The following is a 22,244-nucleotide window of genomic DNA, read 5'->3' on the forward strand; positions in this document are numbered from 1 at the left end:
ATCGCATTCCATGACGAGGAGTCAATGGAATCTCTGGTAAGCCAGAATCACAGGGTCTTGGCTTCTATTTCCACATGCTGCAAAATATTGATGGGCTCTACACACCAGTCAGCACATTACGCCTAAAGTCCAGTTAAAATGACTGTCAGGTATCTTGAAAATTAAAATCTGAAAATACAAAGCTATGAGCTATAAAGCAGCACATTACAGCTAAGGCACATGAATGCATGCAAGCCGCCGTCTTTCCATTAAGACACTGCTTTCTCCTAACGGATCTCCTCTGTTAAGATACACTAATTGCTAAGTAGAGAGGATGAATCAGCAGGTTTTTCCCATATAGGTATTACTCAGCACTACGCCTCTTCTCAAACACCAAAAATAAGTTGCACATTTATGCTTTAGCAAAAAATAGATATTATATATATATACACTTTATAGAGCTTGGTCTGAGCGCATGAGGCAGAACTTTAAAAACATACAGGATTCCATTTAGAACTCCAAAGTTCAACAAATGCCCTATTTTAGGGTGAAAATTATAAATCTGATAATGAATGCACAGCATCCATGAGTGATTATTTTTCCTTAATTTTGAAATAGTGTCATTAACTACGACATATATTGTAGGTTTACATTTCTAAAGAGAAATAACAGCAGTAGTTGAATAGTTTCTTTTTTCATATCACAAGTGATAACCTGTATTTGATCTTTTTTTTTCTTCCAAGAAATATCAGTCTATCAACTGTTTTAAAATAAAATGTTTTTTTTCTGTAGCAATTAATAGAACTCTAAACAAAAATATGACTCTGATTTAGACATTTTCAAGAAGATCTGGACAGCCTGTCAAGGTCTTCTGACAAAGTAATTATTTTAAAACAGAGACCAGATGAGGCCTTAAAAATAGACAGTATACTATATTTCAGACAAGATTGCACTTAGATTTTCAAAGTAATAATATCTTAACTGCAACATTACTTCATAATTTCTTCTTCTTGTTTTTTGTTTTTTACTTAACATGCTGACAGTTTCTAGCTAACCCACATACAAACTTCGGCTTTTGTTTTCTAGTCAAAAAGGAAGAAAAGTCTGGTGTTTCTGTCTTTTTTTCCAACTGATTAGATTACCAATACGTTAAGAAAAGCTTTTCTGATGTAATCTTTATCCTCATGAAGATCAAGTCACAACTTGGAAGTGTTCCTACTGAGTTTTAGTTAGAAAATATACCATGGTATGATTTCTTTAATGGGTTTGCTACGGTTTGCTATTGGACCCTATGCAAGTGATGCCTCCAATCTCTTCCTTCCGTTAACACATGGGGGTCCCTCTGAGCGTTAGGGACCTCTTATTGAAGACAGACTGATATAAAAAAGAGCCCCCAATGGGAGTTGTCTTCTGCTGGATTGGCCACAGTGCTATACGTCAGGGGTCTGGGAGATCCGATGTATCCACTATGACTTTAATAAAAATAGTATCATCTTTAATATAGGTTCCATTTTCTAGAATAGTCTGCGCAACAAAGACCGGGCAGCCAGAAGCAATATTCATTTCTCCAGTGGGCTTCTTGAAACTACTGCTGTTTGGGTCTGGTTTGAAAGCATCTCCTAAATGACGTCGAGAAGGTCCTTGATCCATGAGCATAAGGGTGACTTTCTGCTTGAACGGCCACGGGAGTAACGCGTCGTATTCCCCCCGCATTATGACAAAAAACAAGGACAGGTGCGTCCCTTTGCCCATCCCATCACCATTGAGGTAAACTCTGGCACACATCTTATAGCCAAAGTATCCCGTATAAAAAGGTTGACTGTATAAGGACAAAGTCTTCCCCATGACTGCCTCTTGCTTCCGACGTTTGTAATCTCGGATTTTCCAGATTAATATTCCATTGTAACTGGCAGTTTCCAAAACTTGAAACCGGAGATCCATGTCGGCTAGCCGGATGTCATGAACACTCAGCATTTGATCATGCCTAGATAGCTGCGATTCTAGCAAACCTAGAAGGGAGAGGGGAAAACAAGATATATTACAAGATACAAGTGCTGCAATCCTAAAGACACTTTTCTGGGAGTAAGCCCCACTGAATAAAATGGGATTTACTTCTGAGTAGGCCTATTTAGGATTACTCCCAAAGGCTGGTTCCCCTGGGGCCTGCTCCCCCACCCCCCACTTATGGGCATTGAAAATTCAACATGAGCCACACAATGCTCATGGATCTCAGTTTACACATTATTGCTCACACAAACATTTACTCCAAGAGTAAGACTAATGCCCACACCATAACCTAAAAAGCTTAGAATGATTTAAAACAAATAGCAATGACTAGTCTAGTGACCGGCAAACCACCTCTGTTAGTCTCTTGCCACGAAAACCCCAAAAGGGGTCGCCATAAGTCGGCTGCGACTTGACGGCACTTTACACACAGTCTAGTGACCTATCTCCATTCCACGTTCTTCACAGGCCTCTGACTTCTGAAAGGTTAGACAGGACTTATTGTCAATATGTCTACTTCTCCGGAAAGTATGCAGCTATCCATCTACCACCACCAGCAATGAGAGGCTCATGAGAGCTCTGCATTTATTCATTACTACTAAGCAATAAATGAGCAGCTCACACACCAGGAAACAATACCAGGAGCACTTGCCAGAATTATCTTTACATGCTAATTTCCCTTTGAACCAAATAATATTGTGTGAGACACTCAGAAGGGTCCATGTCATATTGCTAATTTGCGGTTTTATTACTTTGTTCCCTGAATAAGGCAGTGACCCTTTTATTGTAAGGAGGCTTGCTGTACTGCTCAGATGAAACATTACTCTGAACGAGACATGAAAGACTGTCATCTGTACAGTAAAAGTAACCACAAATTACAAATAGGGAGAATATTACGCCACAAAAAATATTTCAATACTCTTGATTTTTCAATCTTTCTTAGGTAGACTGCTATTACAGTGTAGGTTTTTTTTTTAATTCCACCTGGGAGGAGAATTCACAACCTATTTCTGAGGAACTAATGCGTACCTTGGACAAAAATCAGTGCTGAAGGGAATGAACCTCATAGAACCTAGAGTTAGCTCAAAGCATCACACTAATGTGGACTCTGATCTGGAGAACCAGCTCTGATTTCCCCCTCCTCCACATGAGCGGCGGAGGCTAATCTGGTGAACCGGGTTGGTTTCGCCACTCCTACACATGAAGCCAGCTGGATGACCTTGGGCAAGTCACAGCTCTCTTAGAGCTCTTGTAAGCCGGTTTGATTCTTTAAGTGGTAGAGAAAGTTGGCATGTAAAAACCAACTCTTCTTCTAGTCCAGTCCACATGACAGACTGTGTAACATCTGGTGTGATCTAAGCTTTGATGCCACATGGCACTGTGGGCTGAATCACTGAACTTATGTGCGGTGGTGAAAGAAAGCGAATGGATCATGATATTACACATGCAACTCTTATTTAATTTGCTTCATTTATACCCCACTTTTCTCTCCAATGGGGGCCCAAAGCAGCTTACATGGTTCTTCACTCCTCCACTTTATCTTAGCGTCACAACCACGCTGTGAATTAGTTTAGACTGAGACTGTGTGACAGGCCCAAGGTCATCCAACAAGCTTTCGTGGCAGAGTGGGGATTCAAACCCAGGTTCCCCAGATCCTAGTTCGACACTTTCATCACTATACCACTGTGGCTCTTTCAAGAAGCAGCAGGATTTCCCTGGCTGCTCTTTTCAATAAAGCATCCTAACAGGAAACTCCAGTTTAGAATACCTAATCTGTCTGTTGACAGAACCCGCCAAGTGAGTACTCTATTCCACTGCGTTCAAACTTACCCGTATTTCTAGCTCCTTGCCCGGTAGTCTTATCAACGCTTTCCAGCTCAGTCACTCTGTTCTGGAGGGACTCGACGCTACTCTTCATACTATCTGCTTCTTCCCAATTCTGTCGGAAGGGACGGATCTCTTTGTCCAGTTCTTTCAGCTTCTCGGCTTGGTTGTCTATCACCCGCTTTATGAAAACAGTATATTGTTATTTTTTTAAATCACCAAGAAAGCAACAGACAGGGAAAGCTGGACTTAAAAAAACTGTTATATAAGCAGTTGAAATAAATAAAATCGACCCAACTAGTTCCAAACAACTGTTTCACCACTTAGTAAGACTCTGTGGCAGCACAACATCATTACGAAAATGGAATCAAAATGTTCTATTCTGGCCATGCCTCTGCAACCTGATATGTAGGTCAGAGTATGTTCAGTCTCCACATACAAAGGCACCAAACTTCTGAATACCAACACTGGGAGGCAGCAACAGGGGAGAGGCTCGCCATCTATGGTGTTTGTTTAGCCCTCTGGGGCAACTGGTTGGCCGCTGTATGAAACATGATGCTGGACCAGATGGAGCACAGGTCTGATCTAGAGGGATCAACTTATGTTCTTAACTCCAGCCATCTATTTCACATGACTGTGACAAAGGGTGCTTTCACACATGCTGAATAATGCACTTTTAATCCACTTTCAATACACTTTAACAATGGTTTGCAAGTGGATTTTGCTGTGTCACAAAGAAGAGGAGGAGGAAGAGGAGTTGGTTTTTATAGCCCAATTTTCTGTACATTTAAGGAGTCTCAAATCGTCTTACAAATACCTTCCCTTCCTCTCACCACAACAGACACCTTGTGAGGTAGGTGGGGACAAGATAGTTCTGAGAACACTGTGACTAGCCCAAGGTCACCCAGTAGGCTTCATGTGGAGGAATGGGGAAACCAACCCAGTTCATCAGATCAGAGTCTGCCACTCATGTGGAGGAGTGGGGAATCAAAACCGGTTGTCCAGATTAGAGTCCACTGCTCTTAATCACTACACCATGCTGGCTCTTTTACTCATTCTCAGTTTCTTTGTGTCTAACTTCTTGTTTCCGTGGGGTCTTTTTTTCCAGTTCTGCATGCATTTTGCTCCCTCTGATTCGACATCATACAGCCAGAAATGATCTGTTTCTCCCTGCATTTAAATCAGCAGCCTTTTGCCCTTGATAAAAATTGGTGTTATATCGAATTGACCACTAGAGGGAGAGAAATGAGTGCAGAACTGACCCCCGCCCCTGAAGAAACAGGAAGTTAGATGGGAAGAAACTGAGAATGTGTAAAAGCCCACAGTAAAATCCAGCTACAACATGCATTGAAAGTGGACTGAAAAAGCGTTATTCGGCATGTGTGAAAGTGCCCAAAAAGTTTACAGCAAGATTTACACAGTATAAAGCAAATCTTAAATGCTACATTTACCATCACCACCACCCTGGGGAGGTGGGGGAGAAGAGAAAGGAAACAGAAGCACAATACTATACACTGGCTGATGTGAAAGACCTGAGAAACCCTTGAGACCCTCCGCAAACCAGAGTTGACATTACTGATCTTGATGGATCAATGATTCAGCTTAAGACAGTTTCTTTCTCTCTCGTTTCCCCCTGTTCTCAGACTAAGGTCTTGAACAATAAAACCATAAAACTTAAATAAAACCCATCTCTAAAAACACCTCCCTTTGTCTCTTCTCTGCAGCCTCCAGAGCAACAAAATCAGTAAGCTGAGGGTCAGAGTCCTCTAGAGGAACTGAACCTTTTGCTCCAAAGTTGCTTGAGAAGATGTGGACTGTTTGTTAAAACTTGGTATAATCCATTTTAGCCTAAGTTGGTATACGTAAGGACAGTGCAACAGGATATGTACCAAGGAGTCCACTGACTGAAGAGGGCAGGGACACAGCCGGTCTGAAAAAGGGATCTTTAGCATGTGTGTGTGTGTTAGGTGCCGTCAAGTCGCTTCCGACTCATGGCGACCCTATGAATGAAAGTCCTCCAAAATGACCTATCTTTGACAGCCTTGCTCAGATCTTGCAAATTGAAGGCTGTGGCTTCCTTTATTGAGTCAGTCCATCTCTTGTTGGGTCTTTTCCTGCTGCCCTCAACTTTTCCTAGCATGACTGTCTTTTCCAGTGACTCTTGTCGTCTCATGACGTGACCAAAATACGATAGCCTCGGTTTAGTCATTTTAGTTTCTAGGGTCAGTTCAGGCTTGATTTGATCTATAACCCACTGATTTGTTTTTTTGGCAGTCCACGGAATCCATAACACTCTCCTCCAACACCACATTTCAAAGGAATCTATTTTCTTCCTGTCAGCTTTCTTCACTGTCCAGGTTTCACACTCATACATAGTAATAGGGAATACGATGGCATGAATTAATCTAGTCGTGGTGGCCAGTGACAAATCCTTACACTTCAAAATCTTTTCTAGCTCCTTCATGGCTGCCCTTCCCAGTCTCAATCTCCTTCTGATTTCTTGGCTGCAGTCTCCCTTTTGGTTGATGGAGCCAAAGAATAGAAAGTCTTGAACAATTTCCATTTCCTCATTGTCAACCTTAAAGTTGTAATTCTCCTGTAGTCATTACTTTTGTTTTCTTGATGTTCAGCTGTAGTCCTGCTTTGGCACTTTCTCTTTTAACTATTTTCTGCCAATAATGTAGTGTCATCAGCATATCTCAAATTATTAATGTTCCTCCCTCCAATTTTCACTCCACCTTCATCTAAATCAAATCCAGCTTTCCTAATTATATGTTCTGCATATAGATTGAAGAGATAGGGAGATAAAATACATCCTTGTCTGACACCTTTGCCAATTGGAAACTATTCCGTTTCTCCATATTCTGTCTAACTGTGGCCTCTTGTCCAGAGTACAGGTTGCGCATCAAAACGATCAGATGTAGTGGCACACCCATTTCCTTTAAAACCAGCCATAGCTTTTCATGATCCACACAGTCAAAAGCTTTGCTGTAATCTATGAAACACAAGCTGATTTTCTTCTGAAATTCTCTCATATGCTCCAGTAACCAGCGTATATTTGCAATATGATCTCTAGTGCCTCTTCCTTTTCTGAAACCAGCTTGAACTACATAATCTTTAGCATACGACCCAGCAAAACCATTGAAAAAGGGCAATTAAATCTTGAATGTGTAATGATTCTACATAACTTTGGACTAACCAGAGAATCCATATAGGAAGGAAGATTACCCTTAGAAAAGAGGCCCAGGGCAAGTGGAAAACATATCCTCAGAGCATCAAAATGAGTGTAACTTTTATCTCTAGCACAGATCAATTTGGCCACATGTTTTAGAAGGCAGTTTCACGTGTTCAGAGAATTGGGTGAGGAAGGCCCCTAGAAGCACTTTCCCCTGCATTATACCCTGTTGATTCATCACCACCCACAAAGATATCAAAATGTACAAATTTTGAGAGAAAACTGTAACTCTCCAGTCTGTTCATTAAGCAAAGAACACTCTAAAATCCCTTATAAAACGAATCCCAATATTATTTGGCTGACAACGCAGAGTACACAATGGGTTGAAACTCCCCCACATACACATCAAGGAATACAAGCAAAACTGAACTTATTTTTAAAAGGAAACCAACGTTTGCATGCCACCGAAAGCATAAGCCAAATAAGTCTGTCCCGCGCCCGGGCAAGCCCCAGTTGCGGGCTTGCCCGGCGGCCTACTCACCGGGCGGGAGTCGCGGCCAGCTCGAGTCGGAGGGGCGGGGCCGGCTGTCCCGCGGCCCACGCCTACCCCGGAGGGCTCGACGTCCGGGCCGGAGGGGTTGGGGCCAGACAGTGAGGCGACGTCGCCCGGCGCTGGCAGGGACCGCGAGGGGGCAGGGCCAGCTGGGCCGCGGCCCACGGAGGCCCTGGAAGAGTCGCCATCCCGACTGGGAGGGCTGGGTTGCGAGGCGTCGCCGCCCGGCGGCGGCAGGGACCGCGGGGCGCCGCCTCCGGGGGCCCCGTCAGAGGTCCTGGCTCTGCGGCAGTCTTCCCTGACAGAGAAGGGGCCGGGAGGGGCAGAGGCCGCAGGGCGGTCGGGCGTGAGCGGGGGGGGGGGCGGAGCAGGTGCCACTGATCAGCCGGGGCAGGGCCGCGGTCCCCCTGAGAGGGAGGGCGGGCTGACAGCGCTGGCGGGGGCTGGCTGGTGGAGCCCCTGCCTGTCAGGAGGAGGAGGGAGAGGGGCGGAACCCAGGGGGCCTGGCCTATATGACCAGGAGGGGTGTGGAGGCCAGGGAGGAAGCGGCGACGGTCTACTGTGGAGCAGGTGGCTCGGTGGAGCAGAGACCGCCCGAGGGGCTGAAGAAGAGGGAAAGGCCTTCTCTCGAGAAGCCCATTCTGAGGCCAAGGAAGCCCCCTCCGGGTCGAGTTGGCCAGGCCGCGGGGCAGATAGGCGGGGGCCTCAGGGACGGATCCTCACAAAGTCTAAAAGTGGCAAGAGAAAATAAAGTAGAAATATAAAGCATTCCTTAAGAAAATACCTTTCTGTACCGCATGGCAAAAGATACCATGCCCTACAGGATCCATAAAACTGTACATTGTTCCAAGAGACCTTTGTTTTCAAGCCATATCATAGGATTTTCAGGGTTGGGAGGGAGCTATCTGATTGCCAGAATAAACCAAACAAGCTAAAATAGGAATATGGGTTGAGGGATATCCCTTATCCAGTCTGCTTGAGACCAGAAGTGGTCCATGTTTCGGATCTTTCTGTATTTTGGATTTTTTACATATACATAATGAGGTATCTTGGGGATGGGACCCAAGTCTACACAAGAAATTCATTTATGTTTTATATATACTTTATACACATAGCTTGAATGTAATTTTAAACAATATTTTAAATAATTTTGTGTACAGTGAACCATCAATGGCACTGCTGAGGGCCGGTGTGAGTAATGCTTGCATGTTTGTGTTAAGTGCCGTAAATTCACTTCCGACTCATGGCGACCCTATGAATCGATGTCCTCTGCACGGTGGCCTTGTGCTCCCTTCTTCTACCTCATGGGTTGCAGTTCTGTTACTCCAGCCCTGGTTCCTACCAAGCTACTGTTTGCCAATACATGAAGTATAACTTGCCTCCTCCGCAGGAGGCAACAAACATAATCGGAGTGGTGCATGTCTGTTTCCAAAGGATGGTGAGATGAAAAGTCATGGACAGTGCGTAAGAACAGAAGAGCTCTTCTGGATCAGACCAAAGGTCCCTCTATCCAGCATTTGGTTTCCCACCGTGGCCAATAAGATGCCTCCAGGCAAGATACAAAGAAGAGTTGGTTTTTATATCCCGCTTTTCTCTACCTTTAAGGAGTTGCCAAGTGGCTTACAATCGCCTTCACTTCCCCTCCCCACAACAGACACCTTGTGAGGTAGGTGGGGCTGAGAGAGTTCTGAGAGAACTGTGACTAGCCCAAGTCACCCAGCAGGCTTCATGTGGAGGAGTGAGGACTCAAACCTGGTTCTGCAGAATAGAGTCTGCCGCTCTTAACAGCTACACCACGCTGGCTATCAGCTTTTCCCTGTGGCTGCCCATTTGTGAACAATGACATCCCAGCATCCACTGAGACCCCCCTACCCAGATTACATGTGTGTGTGTGTAAAGTGCCATCAAGTCGCAGCCGACTTGTGGCGACCCCCTATCCAGATTACATATTGTTTCATTATTGCCCTAACAAATAATGCCGTTTGTTTGGCGACACTTGGGTGGTTTGTGTAGTCTGGCCATTCCTGAGAACAGAAATGCTGGATTAGAAAACTGAACCAAATTTTAAAATTCTTTTTTCCCATGAGTCAAAAGCCTGCCCATAATTCCCAACCTTTTCCTACATTCCTGGGACTAAAGAGCTTCCCCGGACCTTTTTGTTTTTTAACTGAAATGCGTGTTTTCAGGTGACAAACTCAAAATGTTTGTACTGCCTTGATTCGGATGGAATACAAAAAACCATGGATTAGCTTGTGAAACTAGGATTTGGCTGGAAGATGCCCATTCAAGTGGTTTGCCTCGACCATAGAGAGGATGGTGCCGAGTTGTTTTCTGTTGCCCCAGGAGGTCGGACCAGAACCAACGGGTTGAAATTAAACCAAAAGAGTTTCCGTCTAGACATGAGGAAAAAATTTCTAACAGTTAGAGCGGTTCCTCAGTGGAACAGGCTTCCTCGGGAGGTGGTAAGCTCTCCTTCCCTGGAGGTTTTTAAGAAGAGTTTAGATGGCCATTTGTCAGCAATGCTGATTCTGTGATCTTAGGCAGATGATGAGAGGGAAGGCATCTTGGCCATCTTCTGGTCACTGGGGGTGTGGGGGGGGTAGTTGTGAATTTCCTGCATTGTGCAGGGGGTTGGACTAGATGACCCTGGTGGTCCCTTCCAACTCTTTAATTCTATTATTCTAACCCAAGTTTCATTGCCTTTGTTGTTTCCCCTACCTGGTCTGCAGAGACCCAGAAGAAATCCTCACTGTACTGCAGTAAGGATGGTACAGGGGGAAAAGACAGGATGAAACCAAGATATCCATGTTCATTTGTCACATGAAATCATAATTAAAAGTAACTGTGGCATCATATCCTGTTCTGTCATACCCTACCCAACCATAGTTAGCGGAGTGACCCACATCTGGACAATCACACTAACCACAGTTAGTTTAATTAAACCATAGCTGGGCTTAACATTCGAACCAAGTCGTTGTGGGTCCCCCCCCTCCATTAATGTGAAGCGTGTTTCTACACAGGCACAGTTACCCACTATCATGAAGAAGAAAGGGGACATAAATGCTGATATGTGGCCACAGATATATTTTTAAACCAGGGCCCCCCAACTTTCTTGAGCCTGTGGTCACCTTTGGAACTGTGACACAGCATTGTGTGTAGAAACAGCCACAAAACGGTGACCGCAGCTTTCCTTCAGTCACACAGTGAATACCGTTGTGCTTTGCTGGGAGCTGCTGCCAAAGTAATGTTTTTAAAACTCTGCACAGCCAATCAAATCTCCAATGGCCAATCAGAAGCTCTGCTGGGAAAAAGCCCCATCTGGCCCCGCCCACTTTCTAAAAATACTCGGTGGATGCTGGGAACTGTGTTGCCGGTTGCCATGGCCCCCACAGGTATCACATTGGGGACCCCTGTTTTAAACTAATCAACACACCTAAAATGCCAATATAATGGCCCAGCAGGGAACACTCTTGCAAATGGTTTGTTTTAATAGGAAGAGTCTTAAGAGCTTACCTGTAACTGATGTATTTTAGATTCATTACTCCGAAGCATTTCCTTTTGTCTCTCAATTTCTATTTCGAAGGTACAAATTTGATTATGTAAAGTTTGTATGCTCTTGTTCTTTTCCAAACTTTCATTCTGGAGCATGGCCACCTGGGGGAAAAAATATACAATTACTCCTGGCAAACTTTACACACACACCCAAAAAAGTTATCTGCCGTCTCTCACAAGCGATGGAGAGAGATCCCATAAAAATGTTTCCTCCTTCTGTGTAGAATATTTGCCCTTCCCTTCCTCAAAATGGAAACCTTAATGGCTTTCTCCACTCTTCCCCATAGAATTAAATAGGAAAAAGCACACCATTTGTAAGACAAAATCTTGCTTCTAAACATGGTGCACTTTGTTCATTTCCTCCCAAAACAGAAACCTATTGAATTTCAGGTGGGAGGATGGAGGCACCCTGTCATTCAGCATCCATCTATGCTGTTCATCTAGGACATGCGTATTAAACAGGCTAATGGAAAGCCTTATTGCACAAGAAAGAGCAAGATTAAAAACCACTAGAATTCATTTGGGACTAAAAAGAACAAGCGCACCGAGAGCTCTTCCTAGTGTCATGGCTAAAGCTGCCACAAAATATGATATCTGAGTGTGACTGCACGAAAGGAAGAAAGCCAGATTACCACTGTAGTAGATTTTTTAAAAGGTAAAGGTCCCCTGTGCAAGCACTGGGTCATTCCTGACCCATGGGGTGACGTCACATCCCGACGTTTACTAGGCAGACTTTGTTTATGGGGTGGTTTGCCAGTGCCTTCCCCAGTCATCTTCCCTTTACCCCCAGCAAGCTGACCTCGGAAGGACGGAAGGCTGAGTCAACCTTGAGCCGGCTACCTGAAACCAACTTCCGTTGGGATCGAACTCAGGTCATGAGCAGAGCTTGGACTGCAGTACTGCAGCTTACCACTCTGCGCCACGGGGCTCCTTTGTAGTAGATTAAAGAAGCACAATATGGAAGAGGAGGGGAAATGTATTGCTAATATCCTCTAAGAGAAATGGAGGTTTTTTGTTCTTCATTCTCCTACCAGACCAGTGCCATGAAGAACAGCTAACTAGCATGTTTTATTCGCTGTCGGGATCTTTTTACTCCATTCATCAATGCTTTTGTTCCTTAAACGTCTCACATCTGGAACAGTGTCCCCTTGACCCTAGCGAAATGTGCGCTTCACAATCATCATTCATCAGTAAGACAATAAAGATAACAGCTAGAGAGGATGTTTGCGTAGCTGAAATAATATTACAGGCTGCCAAGCAAGACCAGAGTTGGTCAATCCAGAAAAAGTAGGAACGCTGCCTCAAAATACTCCAAGAATCCAATTTTAGACCATCAGATGAGAGATCAAACCCTCATTTTTGTCTTCACGCCATTCGCATGTCTCCCCCTGAAGTAATGTTGCTTCCTTCTCCTTGCCCCCCAAATGACAGTTGTTGCACAGTATGTTAAAAACTATAGTTGGAGGAAGAGAATGGAAATAGTAGTACTGTTTTAAAGGCATGGAAACACTACGAAAATGGGGCTCCCACATTCCCACATGACACCAAAGCTGGAATAAGGCTATTTAAGTTCATATCTTAGGGCCAGAGTTACGTAGATCATGCAATTCCCAAGAAATATTTGCCATATATGAGAAATACTGCATCAAATTTGAACTCTCTCTCTCTGCTTCTTAGCATGGTTTCTTTACAAGTGAATTTGACTTTGTGGTCCAAAATCTTCCAAGGTATCACTGGGAGTTCTGGGACACAGCCATATAGCCTTCGCAGCTAACTGCAGCTTAGGGTGGCAAGTTCAAGATCTGTCTTATTCCAGCCCTGGCCCACTATGATATGAGCTATTTTTAAAATCAAGGTGAAGCTACATTACACATTTATATTCTTTTTGTATCCATTTCCTAACCCATAGCCCTGTCTCCAAATAATCCTGGGAACTGTAGTTTGGTAAGTGTACTGAGAGAGAAACCCTGTTGTGTGCACAGAACCACAGTTCCCAGATTTCCTTGGGGAGAGGGAACGACTGTCAAATCTGTTTATATCTGTAAGCAACCAACCAACTGAGATTTCTACTATTTTTTTGGGGTTATTAGCTTAAGTAGATTTTGATCAGAGATCATCGTAATTTTATCATCCCTTTCTAAACACGATGCACAACTGGTAATCCTAGAAAGTGACAATATTCTTGGATTTTCACAGAGTCAGTTTGTTTGTGATACACTGGAAGAGATCAAGAAGGCGAAAAGTACTCAAAGCAAGGCAATTTTAATCCAAGATGCTGCTTCTGACTTAGATAGTCATTTATGAGCTGGTACCCACACAACTGGAAAGATCACCTCTAAGATCCTTAGAGCTGTTTCTCTTCCATGCCCTCAGCTTAACAGGTCTAAACATCTTCAGTTACTTCATTTTTCTGTTGAATTCCAGTTCTCTTGGACAGACTTCGTTTTTTGCTCTCTTTCAGAAGGCAGCACAAAACTGCTTCTTTGTGTGTGTGTTTTTATTTTGCTGTTGTAACTGTATTTTTATCATCCTTTGAATAAGGAGAAGCTGTGGCGATTTTTTTAAGTTATTGTGATTTATGAAAATATCCAATATGCTTTGTTAGCCACATTGAATGTACAGAGGAGGGATATACACTTTTACATAAATAAATGTGAAATTACTACCCAAGGTTTGCTATAGCACTTTGCTGTTTCTGGCTCACAAAACTACATCTTTAATATGCACAATTCTCCACATATGGTATGTATGTTTTCTGGATGCTTGGTAAAATCAGTTTCCATCAAGTCCAAAGGACATACTGCACTACATGTATCATGAAAACAATGACACACCACACATAAGAGTCATAAAAAAGTCTGGCAGCAATAATGTGGACTATTGACAGAAATCAGCTATCAAGGAGAAAATGAATCAATTTATGCCTTAGAGCAGGGGTCCCCAATGTGGTGCCTGTGTGTGCCATGGCGCCCGCCGACACCTTTTCTGGCGCCCGCCAAGAGTTTTTAGGAAGTGGGTGGGGTCAGGTAGGGCTTTTGCCCAACAAAGCTTCTGATTTGCTGTACAGATTTTATAAAATGTTGCTTTGGCAGCAGATGCCACCACAGCACAATAATCTGCACTGTGTTACTAAAGTTAAGCTGTGGCAATCATTTTGTGGCTTGCTCCGCCTCCTGTGGCAGCCACTTTGTGGCAGCTGTTTTGTTGCTGCACCCACTATACTATGCCAGAATTCCAAATATGCCCGCAGACTCAAAAAGGTTGGAGACCCCTGCCTTAGAGCAACATCACAACTCTTTTGACAGACTTATCTGAGAAGAACAAGGGCCATACTGAGAAACTTAAATGGGGAAAAAAATTAGGACCATTGATCACATGGAGCCACTCTCTATTCCCAGATCACAAACCGGTTTTTTTAATCCAGTTATCAATGCCGTTTCTAATCCTGCATCGTTTTTCATAGCTGCTTCTCTTTATGAGAAATGGAGGGAAATCATCGTTAAAGATAAAGGTAGTCCCCCTGTGCATTAGCCAATTACATATGCCAAGGATATATAGGAAGGCAATCATTCAATAAAATCCTTTTCCAAGGTTACATTTAAATTAAAAATAATGCATTTCTTTTTAAAAACCAAAGTGAAAATTTTCTCACGGGGAACGGAGAAGGGGATCTGGAAGAACTGAGCTAATTATGAGGTGCGGTGGGAGGAGCACACCCAACACATTCAACTGTAAGCCATTATTTTACATTGTAAACTGCTTTGAAATGGTTGGCAGGAAGTTCGTGGGTCGGACCCTAAGGATATGATCTGCTAACAGAAGAGCTCCCCCTGCCCAAGGAGCCTTCCCCAGGTGCAAGAGGCCATTAGAAGAAGGGATCCACGGGATCCAACCCGATGTAAAAATATAGTTAATTAAGTAAATACAACTGTCTCATTGTTTTTTGAAAACTGAAAGGGTAGCGTAGGATAAGGAAGGATACGGCGAGTAGGAGAGGTACCTTGTTTTCTAGACAATTACTCCACTCTTTCAATAAGTCTACATGCTGCACTGCAGAGGTGGCTTCATGTGCTTTCACTTGCTGATTTGTTCCCTGTGACAAAGAACGTATATATTTTAGCCAACCTCGTTTCTTAACCAAATCTACATAAATGTAGCACCCCACATCACCCCCCCCCCATACACACACACCCATAAAACATTAATAGCTTGAGCAGCTTGTCCATTTTCAGACATATTATTATAAGGACCCTTTTTAAAATATGTTTTTAAAAGATACACACAATGAACTTTCCAATAGGAAGGACTGTGCCGAAAATTCATCCTACATTTCTTCAGCAAGCAACTAATGTACACGGACACAAGTCAAGGAAAAAAAAACTTAATTGTGTTTCAAAACCATTTGTTTAACCAATCGAAGAACACACACTTTGGGAAATGCCTTCACATAGGAAAAAGCTCAATCCACCAGACCCTGCCCTGTAACAAAATCTTGTGTGTTTACTGGCCTGGGATCCCGAAAATTTAAATTCATGTACTGGAGACAGTGGAAAGAACCCTACTTTCCCACTGTGTTTCATATATTTCTTGAGAGAACTAGTTACTTCACCCAGCTCTCTTCCTTTACTACATCTCAGGTGCTCTCCAACTTTGCTCTTCTTCCCACCCACTCCGTGACCCTGGGTCCCAGAACTGCTCTTCTCTAGTGCAGTTAGAATGGTTCCATCTCCTGTAATTCAGGACAGGTTCAGAGGTTGGGGGGGGGAAAACACCCACTTGTATAGCATGTGTATTAAAGAGAACTAGCGCTTTTCTTGGTTGCCTTCTAACCTTGAACGGCTAATTGTACTTTAAGGCTAAAAGGGAGTTGCAGAGATGAGAGTTCACCGTGGAAGAGTAGAGAGGGAGAATGGCTTGCCTGGAGACAATTTTATTCTTCACAGGCAACCAGCTCTTCACAGCCCATCTTTAGAAGCAGCAAAATGTATTTAAAGTGAAAGAAGGTGATAGTATCTATAGTGAATTTGCAAATAATTATATTTCAAAGTACCATGCCGAATTCACTTGTTTTTCCTACTACGTTCAGTCATTGCCCTAGGGAAAAAAGAAATGAGTGAGAGAACTGTAAAATGGAAATATCCATCTCTCTCAAGCCAGGAGGAAAGCAGCCATAGTTCTGCTGCTAGCCACCTATTCTGAGGTCCTTTCCCAAAGGCCCTGCTTGACCTAAAGAGCTAATAATCCCACAGAAGCAGGACTTGGTGGATTGTACCTTCAAACTTCCAGGGAATCAAAACGTGTTCAAAACGCTTAGCTAGATTTGAGTTCAGCAGCCCCTTAGAAACCAACGAGATTTTTCGGAGCAATAAGCTTTTGAGAGCCAAAGCTCCCTTCTCCAGATATCTGATGAAGGAAGCTTTGACTTGCGAAAGGTCTCCAAGGTGCAACGGGACTCGGGTCCTGTTCTTCTACTGCAGACCAACACTGCCACTCTCTGAAACCATCTACATGATGTTTATATAAAGGTGATTCTCCGCCCCGCACCCAGTGAACAGAATACCACAATAATACTGGAATTGAATTAATCACCCTTGAAAAAGGCAGCACTGCTTTGAGCAGAAGGATTTTTCCATTCTAGAAAGTCTGTAAATGACTGTTGGTTAACATTTTAAGCATGTAGAGATTTTGCTATCCTACAACTATACACATCAATATAACTGCTGCATGGTTACACACAAAACATAAGCAATATGTATGGAAGACAAAGACCACACTGTAACTCATTTCATCCATACTACTTTTAGACTATTTACACCATTTTTTAAAAAAATTAAAATTTCAACCTAAATTGTTCTAATGATCTTCAATAGGCATGTTCTGATTAATGTTTTCAGTTATATCTACAGATAGACACACACACACACACGTACAGACACATAAATAATGAACGGTGGTGAGACAAAAGCAAGCAGAGCTACAAGACAAACTATTTCAAAGAGTGAGAACAATTGTGTTTGTGTACAAAATGTTGAATGCTTTCGGTTCATCATTGAACAAGTTTTCAGCATCATATCCACGGCTCCCCAGAGGAAAACAGTTTGCTTATCCTGCTGCTCTTCACTGAACAATCTTATGGCTAGGACATGGCAGAGGACATGCGTTGCATGCTCAAGGCCCCCAGTTCTATCCCTGGCATCTCCACTTGAAAGAACTCACACAGCAGGTGATGGGAAACACCATTCCCTGCTTGAGACCCTAGAGAGCAAGGAATGCTGAGCTAGATGGACCAGTGGCCCAAGCCAATATAGGGCAGCTTCATAAATACAACTCAGTTTAACCATCATGGCTTCCTCTAACCCCAGCAATGAACAGTGGGAGCTAAAGTTCTGAAATGGACTTGCAGATCACTAACAGAGTCTCCCTTAAAAAATGTCCTGCAAAACTCATTGGAGGAGGTAGAATTAAAGGGCTCGTCTTTGCACAGATTACAAACCGAAGCCAACAGAAGTGGCAAACCACAAGCCTGAACTTTAGGCGAGTTTTTAACAGCATTGTCCTGGCATAACCCTTTGTAAAGGAACAATGCGTAGTTGTTCCATTTGTTATGATCTACTGATTACAGAAGCCCTCTTGCTGCAATATGACAGCCATTTTAAACAGGCAATGTAGGGAAAAGAGATATTTCACATAAGAAAACTAAGAGAAAACTTGTGTGTTACCTTCTGCTGTGCTCATTCTCACTGGCTTCAATTTCACTTTCCAGGAGTTAGACAATGAGCTGCCATCTCCCATACTTATGAAGAATGCTACATGGCTCAGTTGTGCTGGTATATTTCATCGCCTTGAGCACGACCACTACATACAGGTAGCCTCAGTGTACACTCCAGCAAAACTAATGCAGAAGTTGCATAGCAGCATCTAGGAGGTCATGCCTACTACAGATTTTATTGTACACAAGCAGTAGGTCTTGGAAATTTTCATTATGGGAAAAAATTGCTCCATAAAAACAGCGGGAAGTGATCTCCAACTACTTTCTCAAGGGGCAGGGGGGAAAAAAATAAACCTAAGTGCCTCTCCGTTTCAAAATTTGAGAAATTCATTATATACTGAAATCCCAACACATCATTATTCTCACATACGTGCTCAATACACATTTTAAGGTAGGCAAAACACATCCAATGCGTAGCTTTTAATCACTCAAGCAACTGGATGCATTTCTCTTAACAGATAACAAGAGGCAGTAGTCCAGAGAGCCACCAAAATATTAAGCTTTCTTATTGCAGACTTTCATCAAGTATATAATCAATATATACTGACCTGAAAAATGCAGCCATAACGCTTAAAACTACAGGTACTTGGGGCATTAATACATTCTGACAAATGTGCATTCAACTGTAACAGGAAAAAAAGTGAGTGTTTTTTTTTGACGGCAAATGTATGCACAATAAAGTTTCAAATATATATATATATAGGGCATACAATACAAATATGTATTGTGCGTGATTTGTGTGTGGGAGTTTTGGTTTTTAAAAACATGTGTTCATATTACCTCCAGTTGTACTTGAGGATATACATACACACATGTAACCACACAAATGTTCCAGTAGAATATGCAAAGCAACACATTTACAGTGGAACCTCTAAAGACCATTTCAGTTTGATCCAAGGGACCTCAATATTGTCTATGTTCTTTTCATTTCTCATGAATGACTTGTTTCTCGAAAGGCAAATTAGTTCCGTTATCCATCAACTGGCCACCTTCAATAGTAGTTCCACTGTATTAATGTGCATTTCCCCCTTAAACCTTTTTAATTAGAAAAATATATATTTCCCCCAAAAAAGTGTCATGCAAAATTTCAGTGATAAGAATATAGAACAGAAGGACAGAGACTTAGAACAAATATAGAATGAAACGAACATATAATTTGTAATAAAACATAACAGGTCTCATAGTTACAAAAGCAGCACATAGAAATAAGAGTCACTTAAGTAGCAAAAAAGTCTGGGACAACCAGCATATACACCACTCTGGAAATGCAGCTAGCTTTAGGCTACAGGACAGCAACTAAGAGCAAAACAGAGAAGAGGAAGAAAGGGGGCAAGTAGTAAATAAACGAAATCATGACCACTCTATCACTCCATAAAATGCTTTATGCTCTTTCAGGACATGTCTGAACATTTGCGAGGTTGCTCTCCTATTCCTTTCACAATCTCCTACAGGAGGCAGACAGACAAACAGTGGCAAGGTGTGTGCCTGCCCCCCCCCCCAATCCACTTGCAGAGATAATGGGGAAATCTGCAGGGCCAAGAAAGCTCTAGTGTGTTCTATTTGTTTTGCTAATCGTGTCTAGTAGGGAACAGTTTCAGATGTGTTGTACAGCAGTGAAACAGGACTGGATCTGAAGTACCACAACAAGAGCTTGTGGGTGTTTCCCACCTCCTTCCAAAGGCCCCTAAAATTCTAGCAGGGGGGTGGGGGAGTGATCCACAATAGCATGGGGTCAAAGTGAGGATCCGCAGTGGGAGGGAGGAATTGGCAAAGATGGTGGAGGAGAGGGAGGCTTATGGAAGTGCTCTTCTACTAGTGCCATTTTCTCTTCTCCGTGGCTCCATTTTTAATCTCTCTTATCCATTATTCAGAGACTTGAACGCAGTACAAGCTATACATACCCTCTCTTTCTCACACACACACATAAATGCTTTCCAAAAGAGAAACAGAAATAGAATAATCATGCCATGCTTCCCCCGCCCCGCCCCCCCAAGAAATAAGTACTCTCTAAATGACATGAAGTCAGCCCTGGGGAGAAAAACTGTATTTTGGGAAGATGCAATTGACCTGAATTTGTTTTCTAAGGCCCAAACTCACCATAACAGCTAAGATATTAAACAAATCATCCTAGTAGGGTGGCTTTACTCCATGCGTTTTGGACATCCTCCACAAATCCACTTACTAGCTTACCAGGTCCTCCGGCAACACAACACTCCGCTGCATACACACTTCCCCTCCCCTGGAGTTCTCATGTGTGCTGTGGTTTGAAGGCATTCAGAAAGAATTTGAGTCTCTTCTGAGCACTGAGACAAGACTCGGACTTCCTTACCTACTTCTAGGAGAGCCAGCGTGGTGTAGTGGTTAAGAGTAGTGGTTTGGAGCAGTGGACTCTAATCTGGAGAACCGGGTTTGATTCCCCACTCCTCCGCATGAGCGGAGGACACTAATCTGGTGAACTGGGTTGGTTTCCACACTCCTCCACACGAAGCCAGCTGGGTGACCTTGGTATAGTCACAGCTCTCTTAGAGCTCTCTCAGCCCCACCTACCTCACAAAGTGTCTGTTGTGGGAAGGGGACTGTAAGCCGGTTTGAGTTTTCCTTAAGTGGCAGAGTAAGTCGGCATATAAAAACCAATTCTTCTTCTCCATCTGAGAACAAATGTGAGAAGACACCCACCTATCCCTTCCCAAACACTCTACAATACTTGTGCCAGAGGACTAGGTGGGGGGGAGCAGTTAGTGGAAACCACTAAAAAACAAACTCAGTGTGGTGCAAAAGTTGTTTAAGGAAAAATTCTTGAAGCCTTCCAATGCTTTTCTTCAGGGGGATTTGTTCAACAGTTAAACAGATTCCTTAGCCTTCTGGAAAGACCTGTGGAGGATCTGTCTCTTCAAGCATGACTGTTTATGGGCTGTTCGTTTCAATCGCCTGTCCATCTCGATGTAAATCAAGTTCTTAGGAGCTTAGCTTAGGTTGTCGCTTTTGTGAAGAGCTGTCAAGCTTTATGAAACTGTGGATGTTCCTTTCTAAACTGAGCTCATCACCTTCCCATCGCTCGCTCTACCTCACATATTCATATCACCAAAGGCCAATTTTTATCCCCCTTAACTACCAAGCTCCCTCCCCCAGTGCTATTTCTTCCCCTGACTTCTACGTGCCATTCCCTATAGCACTTTAGACAAGAGGAACTGGCCACACCGTAACTCAGAACCCTCCCATTTTGAGGAACGGTTATGGGATTATGATCCACACTTTATCATGTGACCGTTCACAGAGATTATCCAGCTAACGTGAGAGCCAGCGTGGCGTAGTGGTTAAGAGCGGTGGTTTGGAGCGGTGGACTCTAATCTGGTGAACTTGGTTTGATTCCCCACTCCTCCACATGAGCAGCGGACACTAATCTGGTGAACCGGGTTGGTTTCCCCACTCCTCCACATGAAGCCTGCTGGGTGACCTTGGGCTTAGTCACAGATCTCTCTCAGTCCCACCCACCTCACAGAGTGTCTGTTGTGGGGAGGGGAAGGGAAGGTGATTGTAAGCTGGGTTGATTCTTCCTTAAGTGATAGAGAAAGTTGGCATATAAAAACCAACTTTTCTTCTAACATGTAACATTTTTGACTCATAATCCCGAATGATTCTCAAACTGGACCCATTAGAATTTGGCTCCCAACCTGTTTTGGGACTTACACTCCTCCGACAAATGACCTTCTCCAGGAAATAGAAAGGGGAAATACAACCCTGTTGATTTTCCTAGAGCTCTTGGCAGTTTTTGAAACCAATGACTACGGTTATTGTATCTCTCATCTTACTGTTGGGCTCGAACTCAGGTCGTGAGCACAGCTTGGACTGCAGTACTGCAGCTTACCACTCTGCGCTTTGGGGCTCCTTTTATAATTTTACCAATTATGTTTTCAAGAATGCTTTCGTATTTTTATTCTTCTTTCATTAACCAGTGTCAAACATTCTTTGAAGAATGTGCCTAATGAATAGCCTGAATAAATAAATAAAATTCAATCCTTGGAGGATTCTCACAAACTTCAAAACTGCCCAGTCGGTACCTTCCTGGGTCCAGTTCCAAACAATTTAGTAGAACATTATAAACAAAAGAATGCAACAAGATTAATTCATCTAAATACGGATCACATTTGTAAACTCAAATATGAGCTTTCATTTCCTAATTAGTACCAATAAACTTGGCTATACAAACAAAATAGATAACCTTAGTTTACAGTAACGGGGGGGGGGGGCACTGCACCAAAATATTCTGGGTGGGATACTTTCTTTGCCCCCACCAATTCTACTCCCAAGTCCTCTATCCTAGACTTTCTGCTTCCAGCCAATTTCTTCCACTTTTGGAGCCAGCTGGGTGAAAAACAAGAACAAACAGT

At 43.1% G+C, this 22,244-nt stretch overlaps 1 protein-coding gene across 1 annotated transcript in view; it reads right to left on the reverse strand.

Annotated features, from left to right (window-relative positions):
* Nucleotides 1–367: 367 nt before the first annotated feature.
* Nucleotides 368–22,244, reverse strand: part of TRAF3 (TNF receptor associated factor 3) — a 58,480-nt gene continuing 36,603 nt past the window's right edge. The window contains exons 7-11 of the mRNA XM_056851125.1: nucleotides 18,405–18,479; nucleotides 15,088–15,180; nucleotides 11,049–11,189; nucleotides 3,814–3,988; nucleotides 368–1,988 (exon numbers count right to left, since the gene is read on the reverse strand). Coding sequence (XP_056707103.1) covers nucleotides 1,417–1,988; nucleotides 3,814–3,988; nucleotides 11,049–11,189; nucleotides 15,088–15,180; nucleotides 18,405–18,479 — 1,056 coding nt within the window. The 3' untranslated portion in view covers nucleotides 368–1,416. The remainder of the gene's footprint in view (nucleotides 1,989–3,813; nucleotides 3,989–11,048; nucleotides 11,190–15,087; nucleotides 15,181–18,404; nucleotides 18,480–22,244) is intronic.

This window comes from Euleptes europaea, chromosome 6 (assembly GCF_029931775.1).
Source record: "Euleptes europaea isolate rEulEur1 chromosome 6, rEulEur1.hap1, whole genome shotgun sequence".
Classification (NCBI taxonomy): domain Eukaryota; kingdom Metazoa; phylum Chordata; class Lepidosauria; order Squamata; family Sphaerodactylidae; genus Euleptes; species Euleptes europaea.